This window comes from Apis dorsata, unplaced genomic scaffold, assembly GCF_000469605.1.
Source record: "Apis dorsata unplaced genomic scaffold, Apis dorsata 1.3 scaffold_189, whole genome shotgun sequence".
NCBI classification, from domain to species: Eukaryota; Metazoa; Arthropoda; class Insecta; order Hymenoptera; family Apidae; genus Apis; species Apis dorsata.
In genome coordinates, this window is record NW_006263474.1 from 87,641 (window position 1) to 99,231 (window position 11,591).

At 23.1% G+C, this 11,591-nt stretch overlaps 2 protein-coding genes across 2 annotated transcripts in view; one reads left to right on the forward strand and one right to left on the reverse strand.

The window, feature by feature from the left end:
* The window catches only part of LOC102680701 (calcium uniporter protein, mitochondrial), a 91,962-nt gene extending 82,896 nt beyond the window's left edge, over window positions 1-9,066 (reverse strand). The window contains exon 1 of the mRNA XM_031509871.1: window positions 8,793-9,066. Within this exon, the coding sequence (XP_031365731.1) occupies window positions 8,793-8,897 (105 nt within the window). The 5' untranslated portion in view covers window positions 8,898-9,066. The remainder of the gene's footprint in view (window positions 1-8,792) is intronic.
* An 812-nt stretch (window positions 9,067-9,878) lies between these two features.
* Window positions 9,879-11,570, forward strand: LOC102680168 (ammonium transporter 1 member 3-like). The gene is made up of 2 exons (XM_006614544.2): window positions 9,879-10,635; window positions 10,739-11,570. Exons 1-2 carry the CDS (start codon window positions 9,931-9,933, stop codon window positions 11,432-11,434), a joined length of 1,401 nt encoding a protein of 466 aa, XP_006614607.1. The 5' UTR covers window positions 9,879-9,930; the 3' UTR covers window positions 11,435-11,570.
* Window positions 11,571-11,591: the final 21 nt, after the last annotated feature.

An 11,591-nucleotide genomic window follows, 5' to 3' on the forward strand; every position in this document is an offset into this window, starting at 1 on the left:
ATATTACGTAATAGAATAAATATTTTATCAAAAAATACGAACATATAATCGAGAATAATACACAGTAAGTGCTTATAATCATAAACTTATAGAGAATATAATAATTGTTTTATTATACTATAATATGATTGTATCTATGTAATCAAAACTGTAGAATTATTACATTATATATGTATTTTGCTAAAATACAGCATTACATTTATCAAATCAGACAAATTAATTGCTTTTGCAAGAGCTTTTGATAAAATTAATGTTGGTATTTACATCGTGAATCGAACACCAGCAGAAAAATATTCGATATTCGAGATAATAACATATTTAATATTTGTTTAAAAATATATCAATTTATAATAATTTATAATAAGATCTCAAATATAATCAATATACTTCAAATTTATAATGGAATAATTGAATTATCATTTAATAATTGTTGAAAATTATAACAGAACGATATTTTCTTCAAATATTTAAAATTCTTCAAATAAGAAAATATTTAATTAATCAATTAATTTCTTCTTAATAAAGAAATGTTTGAGTCAATCTGATTACTGAACAGGTTTTGCACAAAAATTCGCGGACATTCATTAAAAGATTGATTAACAAATTTGAAAAAGCAATTTTAATTAAATAAAAAATAATAAAAATTTTTGGTTTTAATTAATTTTATTTTAAATAATAAAGATTTTATATTTACAAATCGATTTATAATTATTTATGAAAAAATTTCAAAATTTTTCAAGAAAATCAGATTTGAAAATTTTTTAAGTAAAATTAAGCAAAATTGAATAAAACGAATAAAACGAATAAATTGACTACTAAATTTTTTATTAGATACAGGTAAATTATCCATAAGAGATTATTCTACATATGAAAATAAGCAAAAAATAAAATAAAATTTAATTTTTTATTTTTGAGAAAATTGAGATTAATATATACAGTTAAGAAATTAAATAATCGATTTTCTAAAATTCATATGTTTTAAAATTAATTTTTAAATGAAATAAAATTAATTCTACATTTCTTCCTTATTTTTAAAAGAAAAAAATCTTTTATTAACTTTTTATTCGTTTATATATAGAATTTAATCAATTTGTAATTAAAAAATTTTTTCTTAAATTTTCTTTTTTTTTTTTTATAAAGAATTACCCTGAGGTAAAGATGCTCGTTACATGTTTTATTAAACATGTTATTAAACTACATTATTAAATATAAATATTTAAAATAATTTATATTAAATTTAATCAATTTACATTATTTATTATAATTTAAGGTAAATTTTGTTGTTTAATTCAATTGAATTTGAAACATATGTATGATAAATTATTAATTTCATTAAATATTTTATAATATTTCTTATTACTCATGTTTTAATATTATTTCATATTATGACATAAAGGTAATAAATTTAATTAATTGTACTCGATTAAATATCTTCTTTGTATAAAGCGTTCCAATCGAAAATATCTTAATCTTAATTTTCAATGCAATATAAATCAGTAGTAGACAAGACCTAGTTGGCAAACTTTTTCAATAAAACGAATGCCAAAATTATTCAGCTTTAACAAAATGTCTTTTTTCTAAACTAAAAATATCTCTTTATATTCAAGAAACAATATTTAATAGATTCAATGGAAAGAAAGTATTAATGTTTTTTTTTTAAATCTAGACAGTATAAGAAATTGTATGGAATCCGGAATTATTTAATTACAAATCATTGTAGATTCACATATAAAAAAAATAAATTTTTAAAGAATATTTCTAAGGATTAATTTATTTATTTTCCTTTCCTTTAATTTCAAAATTACACCACACTTTTGAAGATATGATAATCATGCGATTACAACCATTTTGTGATACAAATTCCAAATAAATGTTTGCTCATATATCAGCTTTGAAATTTACTCCTTTATTAGTAATGTATCATGTAATTTTTTTGGTTTACTTTAATCTTTTCTTAATTATAATTAATAATCTAATATTTTGTTTTGATTAATTATCTCATTTACTAATAAGAAAATATTATTTTTTATTGATACTAATACTTATTATTTACGCTATTTTTCTATATTAAAATTAAAAACTGAAGTTTTCTATTGTAAAATTGAAAATAATTAAAATAAATTTTAAATTCAATTTGAGATACGAAAAAGAAATAAAAAAAAAGAAAATAAAAAAATCTGATAATAAAGATTGCCACATAATTTTTTCAAATTTTTGTTTTCGCTTCAAAAGAATTACATCTACTAAGTGGCGAGTCACGTGAAGAGTGCATGAGAGTACTTGCCGTCTGTTTGCCAACTGTTTCTTGGTTACAAAACTACTACTTGACATCAATTTTTTCATGAGGAAATGATGTTGTTTAATCTCAAATAGCAGTGTTAAATAAGTGAATTTAAAATAAAAAATCTGTTCAGTTGTTGAGGTGTGTTCTCGAAATTATAAATCGGTTCAAGAATTTCTTACAGTCACGAAAGATTATGATAATTAATACACGTTACGGTAAATTAACATGGTGAAAGTTTCATCATGTCTGAAGATTTACGGATAACATGTGATTGTATATGATGAATATAAATGTGTTATGAGGTTCAATTAAAACCGGATCGCAGATGTTTGTGCAAATGTTTCTTTGTAAATTAGAAAATGAAGTTAAATGAAGTTAAATAAAGATTAGATTTTCTAATTAATATTAGAATGGTTCTAATTAATATTAGAATGGTTTTTCATAAGTACATAAATATAAAAAAATATATAATATTTAAAAATTAATCTGAAATTTATTAAAAGTTAAAATATTTATTTTAGTATTAATATTTTTTAATTTAAATAATTCAAAGAATTAAATATGATAGAGATTAATAATTATTACAATACTTTATTAGATAATTCTAATAAAATCAGTTTTATTCATCTGATGACGTATTTTTTTTTACATTTTTATTTTGTTAGAAAATATATTTAAAAAATGATATTTTGTTTTATGTAACTAAGATATGAGTCACGCTGGGAAATCTAAACACCAGTGATTAGCTAATATAAATATGAATATCTAAAAAAATATTTTTCATAAATAGATTTTATTAATTTTTTTTAAAAAGTTAAGATTGAAACATATTTTTATTTTTAAATTAAGAAACGAATTACATATTATGCGATCTACTATTCGACATATAAAGATTTCTTATTTTTGATGATATATTTCAGAATTCTAACAAACGCTTTAAAAGAGAAAACTCTAACTCATTATTGGACTTGAACTTTTCACACTTTTGATTAAACTCTTTTAAACTTTTGAATACTACTGACTATTGCTATCTCTATTATTTCTTGGAAGACTTTTAATGAAATAAAACTCTATATCCATATATAAAAAAGAATCTTATTAATTTCATACGATAGCATATCTATTTATTTATGATTAAAAAACTATTTTTATGAAAAATTTCATTCTATTCATAATTTGTGGAAAAAATATTTATTTCTATATCTTTATCTATTGTACAAATAAAGTATTAAAAATACAAAAATTATTACTATATCCATTACTATATCCAGTCGATAAATATTAACATTATAGAATTATTAACACTCTAGTCACGCAACGTGAAATTCATCACGTCTACAAATGATATGACGCGTGAGTCAATGACTTTTTATGCAAATCTATGCCAGAGTAATGACCGATTTTTTTGCTGTGATTTTTTAACAGTTATAATACGTTTATATATGTTTATTTTTTTCTTTTTTTAGAGTATGAAACGGCAATTTGAACAAATCATTGCACGAATAATTTATTTGAAACTATTAAACTCAAGGACACTTATACGTTTTTGAATATCATTCCCATTAATTTTCTACCGTCTGCAATTTAAAATCATTAATTTACGTAAAACTTATAATTAAAGAGCTTCTTTGAAAAGAGACCAATTTTTCTTCAAAAATTTTTAAATATTTTGAGAAGAGATGGAGAAGAAGAAAAAAGGAACGTCGAAAATAATATTTAAGACATGGAATTGGGATTTGATGAAAATTCAATGAGGTTAACATGGAGTTAATCTAGAAATTACATGTATGTATGAAACAAAGAAAAATTAAATTACAAGTTAAATTATTCCATTATATTTACTTTCAATAACAAATAAAGAAAATAATTAAAAAACTTGAGAAAAGAATGATTTATTATATAGAATAAAAACTTCTTTTCATTTATAATTATAATATATTATTATAATATAATTATAATATATATTATATTATAATTCATATATTAATAACGAACAGAAAGATCGATGTAGAGATATAAATCGATATAAAAAAATAAATTCTTCTTAATTGAATTCGAAGAAGAATATTTTAATTTGAGTATCATTTTAATAATAAATATAATCGATGATTAATTAATAGAGGATATATTTTATGATCACATTATTCATTCATTGTATTCATTATCGGATTATTATTACTCGATCGATAATTCGATCGAGTAACAAATGAATGTAGGTAAAGGAGAATTCTCTCGTTTATGTTGAGAGATGAACCGTATGATTACGCAAGTTGAATCACATGATGTGTTGGATGACATAAATGCATCAGGAATGCTTGAAATTGTATGGATAAATCATAGGGATACAAGATATTTCGACTATAGTTTCAGTGTAATACTCTATATTATGATCTGTCACAAGTATAATTTGTACAGTAACTTGATACTAATCTCTTATCCTATAAATCTGATATATGATTAATATTTGGGATTGTGTGAAGAAGAAATTTTAAAATATTTTAAGATTCTTTTATATTTAATAAAATATGATAAAAAGAGAAACAAATATATATAAAATTAATTATTGATCCTTTTTAGTTAAATTAAATAGTTAGATCGTTTATGTTTATGATAACTTATTTAATTTTTGTATTTGTTTTGTTTTCAATAAAATGGAAAAATTTTTTGAATATTTTGATACTTATCTGTTTTTATTATATTATTATTATATTATTATATTATTATATTATACAACAACAATTTATTAAGACAAATATTAAAAATTTTTTTTGATAAAAATAAAAATTCAAGAGTAAAATTTTGTTTTAATCATTATTTTCTTACGAAAAGTTGAACAAAAGTTCAATAAAATTTTAAAAAATAAATAAGTTTTATATTTTAATTACTAAAACAAAAAATGATACAGTTTTATCTTGTCGTAATCGTAATATTGCTAAAAAATTTCCTGTTCTTTCCTTTGCTTTTCATATTGTATGGATTTGTTTCTAACATGAAATTTATTAAATATCAGACAAAAGGCGATAATATAATATTTGTATTTGTATATTACATTATATTTGTATATTATATTTGTATATTATAAAATTCTCTAATTTTATTCTTCGGATAATAATATTATCCGTATGAAAATTGAAATTATTTATCTTTATTTTTCCAAAACATTATATTATTTTTTGCATTATATATTGATTTGTTTCAATAAAATAGAATGAATTTGTTTATTTTTGTAATTTTAAAAATTTCAAAAATTATTAATCACCCATATGAATTTTGGTTATAAATCAAGTTAAACAAATTTTTACACGGATCTTAAGATGCTCATAGATGCTCAAGATATTATGAGATGTACACATATAATTAATCATGATAACGAATTGATGGCGTCATGTGATGTGCACCAATTATTATATAATACTATCATGATATACATTCTAGTGCAACGACGATTCCTTTGATCCTGCTAAAGCTAGGTACTTAGTTCGATCAAAACCGCGATGTAATTAGTCTATTGATATGAATGGAGATAGCGAAGTATATAATTTAGATAACTAGAATTAAATTATGAAATGTCTTTTTAATAAATCTCAATTTATACATTTATTTCATACATTATTGCAATTTTAGTATACAGATTAGAATTATTGCCATTTCTAATAATTAGTTATCAATAATAAATATTGATTAGTGATCTTTAATTGCTATTAACTATTGATTATACATGACTAATGATATTATACATAATATAAATATAAATATAAACACAATTTTCTCTTGAATAATGCGACAGTTAAGGATGCTAACTGTTCGCATAGATTAGTGATGGATAAAATTTAAGTTAAAATTAATAAAGTTATTTCAATAATTTATTATTCAAAACATAATAATAATAGCGAATAATTATATTATCAAACGGTCGACATTATACAAAAAGCAAATCAATTATAATAACTACGAATAAATATTATTTAAACATTTTAATAAATACTTAAAGTAACTTTATTCGAAATTTTTAATTAGTTATTTTTTCAACGTTAATATCAAACTCTAAATAATAGAAATTCATATAGTTTGAAGGAATCTTTCTCATTAAAAAACTAACACATTCTATTTTTCTATAATAATCATTTCTCTATAATATATATATTTATTATATTACATTATATATATGCATATTCTTAGAATAGTACATACAAAATAATATATATAGAATTTTAATATATTTATGAGATAGATAAAAAATAATTTCTAAGGAATAGTTTTTAAAAATCAAAATAAATATAAAAGTTGATATACATTTTATTATTGTTGTTTATTCCTTAAATTATAAACTATTAAAAATTGTGATAAAATGAGATAAAGATAGACAATTTTATTCCAGTTATTACTGTTGCAATGACTTTAAATATCGTAAAAAAAAAATTGTGTATAATCGAAATCACGTTCTTCGAAGGACAATTATAGTAATCATATAATTTCGCATAAGCTACATAACAGATTATTTATTAAAAAGTTTATATTTTAAATCAAAACTATGAATAAAATAAATTTCGATTCTTTTTCAATATTACAATATTTGTTTTAACTATAAAATAAAAACTTAGATTGAATTTTTATTAAAAATTGATTAAAAGATTCCTATTATATTTAGAATTCTCGGATTAGCCTCAAAGGAATAATAATAATTTTTTCTGATGTTATGAATGAATCATTAAAATGAATGAATTACTAGAGATTTATTGAAAATAAATTTCTACTATTAAAAAAAGGATGATAAAAATTCCTATACTTCTTCATAAGCATCGATTATTATTTTTTTTTTAAGGAGAAAATTTTCATATCAGTTCGGATTTTGATCTTTTTTATTGTTGATCAAATATTTTTTGTCTAATCTTGGATACGTATTGGCTTAGTCTACACCTTCAATGTCAACGAAGATGAATGAGGTAATAAAAAAGACATAACTGTAATTCTAAATTTTCAGAATATTATCTTGTTTTATATTCGAAACATTTATTTCTACTATTTATGTAATTACATAATTCAAAATTACAAATGCTTTAATACAAAAATAAAATAAGAATTAAATTTAAATTTTTATAGAAATAATAATATTGATACGATAATAATTCAATTTCTAAAATAAGATAAAATCATATTAATTATTTACGAAATTCAATTCATTGTCTGCAAATTAGACTACTATTTAATTCTATAAATGAATCTAAAATAAATATGATTTCGTTATTATTTTATTGAAAACAAAAAATTGTTATTTATTTGATAATTTTGATATTCAATTATATAAATTGATGTAAAAAAATAAATTATAATAATATATGATTTTATATTATAAGAATTCTAAGAATTTATACTATAATTAGTTAAAATTTTTGTCGAATAAATATTATTTGCTACAACAGAGTATTATAGTATATTTCCATTTATTAACTTACAACATTCAATATTTTTGCAAGAGAGCATACAAGCAATATTTAAAGAAAACTAATTTTCCATTTCAATATCGGTTGCCGATGTGATGAAAAATTGATTTACAATTTTCCTGATTTTAACGAATATATTTAATTTATAATGTTTGACAATTTTAAATGTTTGACAACGCATGCTATAATCAACGCGATAAGTTTGATATCGAGATAAACGTAATCAACATTGGTTATAACAATGTAATATTGGCAATATTTTAGACATGGCCTTTGCAAAACTAGATTGAGCACATAAATTCTTATTAACTCGTAAAACGACTTATTATAGGATATGATAAAAATATCAAGCTCGATATGATAACTTATTGTTACATTATGTTGTTAATGAATTAATTAATTCAATTAATTAATGAATAATTAAATTGAATGAAATAATTATAACAGTTGATAGCAGATTTTATAATCATATACAAATAGAAGGAATGAGAATTTACACAACAATTATAGATGTTTCATAATTTTCTCGGAATAGCATATAGTAATGATATTTATATCATAAATGAAACGATTGTTTGTAAATAGATATTTAAAAAAAATATTTTAAAAATGACATGAATCTTTCATTCATTCACGTTTATGGTATCCATATTTGATTAGAACACAAGAAATACGTATTATGTATGCATCATGGATAATATATACCGATAAAATTTTGCAAATTTTGAAAATTCATGAAAATTCAATTTAACTCATGTCTAAAAAAAGAAAGACCGATTTCAATTAATCACCGATCACATTTGGAAGCTTGTTATTCATATTATTAAAAAAATTCATTCATGAATTATACAGAAAGGATAATGGAAGGAAAAGATATACTATATATATGAAAGAAGAAAAGACATGTAAATGTATAATCGTAGAACTTAATAACCTATAGAGATCGAAAAAAATATGCGATTTTAAACGAAGATATGCGAAGATAAACATTATTAAAATATATTATGTAATATTACATTACAAATGTTATGTTACTATAAATAAAAATAATGCATGTCAATACTCACATTCCGGTAATTTTTTATTGTAACCAGGGTGGAGGATACAGTTAACACGCGGGATACTTCATACCATTTGACAACATACAGAGCGCGGCAGCATACAGTAGCCATCCTTTTCTAATGTTTTCTCTGTCAGAATTTTAATAACGAATATTTCAAAACTATTTTCTTTTTTTCACGAGTCACTTTACACCCAACACTGAGAAACGAGCAACCGACTTTAAGCGACTACCTACGTCGACGACGGGCGGCATCGCTTACCGACTCGTCCCTACGACTCCAGACCCCGACCTTGCAGCGGCCAATAGCGTGACATGCGCGAACCGCGCTTTGTTACTTGCCATTGGTTCGCTAGTCTCGAACCAATAAACACTATACATGATTATTCGCGCGGAATATATTGAATATTTGAATTGCTAATCCGTAAATTTTCTATTTATCTGATTATTTAACATATTAAGTCTTTACAGATAGATACTCTTTCGATTCCGATTCTCGGCAGATTGAGGATATTTTACATAAAATAAGATTATAAATTATAAAAGTCTAAATATTAAAAATTAAAGAATGTTTTTTATAATTTTAGTATTAGAAATTGAACATTATACACATTAGAACTTAACTTAACTTAATTTAATTTTATTTAATTGTTTAATTATAATTTGTGATGTAACGATTGTTGTAACGATGATAATTAATTTTAAAATAAGAAAATTAATTTTAAAATATTGTTTGGACGATAAATAAATATTTCTTTTTAAACAAATAAGATTATCTTTATATCTAATCTTTATATCTATCTATTCTAAAAAAAATTCTTATTAATATTTTATTTTGTTATTGTTAGTTTTTTTAACTTATTAATATCAAGTATTATTAATATTTTATTTTATACTATCGCTACTTTTTTCGATTCTAACAATATGATAGATACTATATCATATGTGCTCGTGGCAGCATAAACGACAAATATCAGATTATGTCTAATCAGTGTTAAACTTTGACATTTGTTTTAACCTTACTAAATTTATAATTCCTTTTGTGTATCGTGAATCAGAGAATTGTGCTTTAAACGGATAGCTTTTAGCATTTTAATAATGTAATCAAAGATATTAATTTTGATCGATTCTTTTTCATTGAAGGTATGACTAACATTTTGGATTTCGACTATTATTTTTACGATTATTCGAATCGTACTCAAGCCTTAGAAAATATAATCGCAAACATTCCCACATGGTTGAGTTTCGTTCGTATTGTTCTTGTTATATTACTGCGTGCTGGTTATGTATTAATACATATTGGTAGTGTACCAGTGAACAACATCAACTTAATTTTATTGCAAAATATTATTGACATTTGCTGGATAACGATGGTTTATTCATTACTTGGAATTATCATCGCCTACACTGGCGACGTACACGGTGTGATAGGCGCAGGACATTGGATTGGTGACCACGATGTCGATAAAGACGAACTCATAACCGGCTGGTCAGCTGTGGTAATCACAGCTGCAATTTGTACGAGCGGCATAGTTGGTCGGACACATACCGTCGGTTATATTATCATAGGATTTTTGCTGGCTGGTGTAGTGCAACCATTTTTAATCCATTGGATTTGGACACCTCATGGATGGATGCGAAGAAATGTATTAAATAAACAACACGTTCATTTTCACGATTATACCGGATCTGTGGTTATTCATGTCCTTGGCGGATTGACAGGATTGATAGGTTGTTTGACACTTGGACGAAGAATACTTCGCTTAGACGCTATAGATGAAGCAAGTATTGCTGTTGGTGCCTCAGGAAATGTTTTTGCTGGTTACTTACTTGTGTTTGTAGGTCTACAGGTAAAATTATATATTATTAATATATTAATATTTTCAAGTTTTGTTTGCAAATTTATATGAAAACAATATGAATTATTTTCGTTGATTATTTTGATCTTTTTAGAGCCTCAGTTTGACAAATATTCAATTAGAACATTTCGAAATGAAAATTAAAAGAAAACACAATGTCTTTGTCAATAATATATTGGCCGCGAGTGCGTGCAGCTTATTTGTCGTAATCTTTCATTTTGCATATCCTCAAGAAGAGTTTAACCACTGGACTGTAATGAGATGTGTACAAGCAATGATAGCTGGAATAGTAGTAATATCTGCTGGAGCGGATGCTTATTCTCCATTGGCAGCGATTATTCTGGGCGCAGTCGGAAGTATCATTTTTTATATAGTTTCGAGATATATATTTCGAAGTGCACTTGAAGATTATTGCAACATTGTAGCTACTCATCTGGTCTGTGGTATATTGGGAACTATCTTAGTCCCCTTTTTTTATGTACAAGAGGATGACGATGTGAAATTAGTTTTATTAAATTTTGGCTGGCAAATGATTTGTTTAATCGTAGTAATTGTTTTAGTTTCAATTATTATGTATACTGCCTTTATTATTCTGCAATTTGCCGGTTTGCTAAGAAATAGATCGGAATATTTGAATCATTTAAGAGCTAATGTAGCTGAAGGAAGAAATCAAAGAAAAAATTTATTAGATAGATTGTTCCGCATGGATAGAGATGCCGTTTATCTTCAACCGGGTATGAGTTTTGGAGAACCACTCGGTCTTCGTAGAACACAAGAAAGAGAAGAATAATACAGACCAGATGAAGCGAAAACTTAAAAAAATCATTAATTTATATAAAATATAAATTTTTAAATATTTATATAAAACCGACTAATCAAATTATATCAATTAATGCAAAGAAAAGAATTTGATTTTACTTCAAAAAAAAAAAAAAAAAAAAAATTAA

Excerpts from the sequence above, each read along its gene's own strand:
- LOC102680168 (XM_006614544.2), top strand. The coding sequence starts at position 9,931 with ATGACTAACATTTTGGATTTCGACTATTATTTTTACGATTATTCGAAT. Across the intron at positions 10,636-10,738 it reads TTGTGTTTGTAGGTCTACAG|AGCCTCAGTTTGACAAATAT; the intron begins GTAAAATTATAT and ends TGATCTTTTTAG.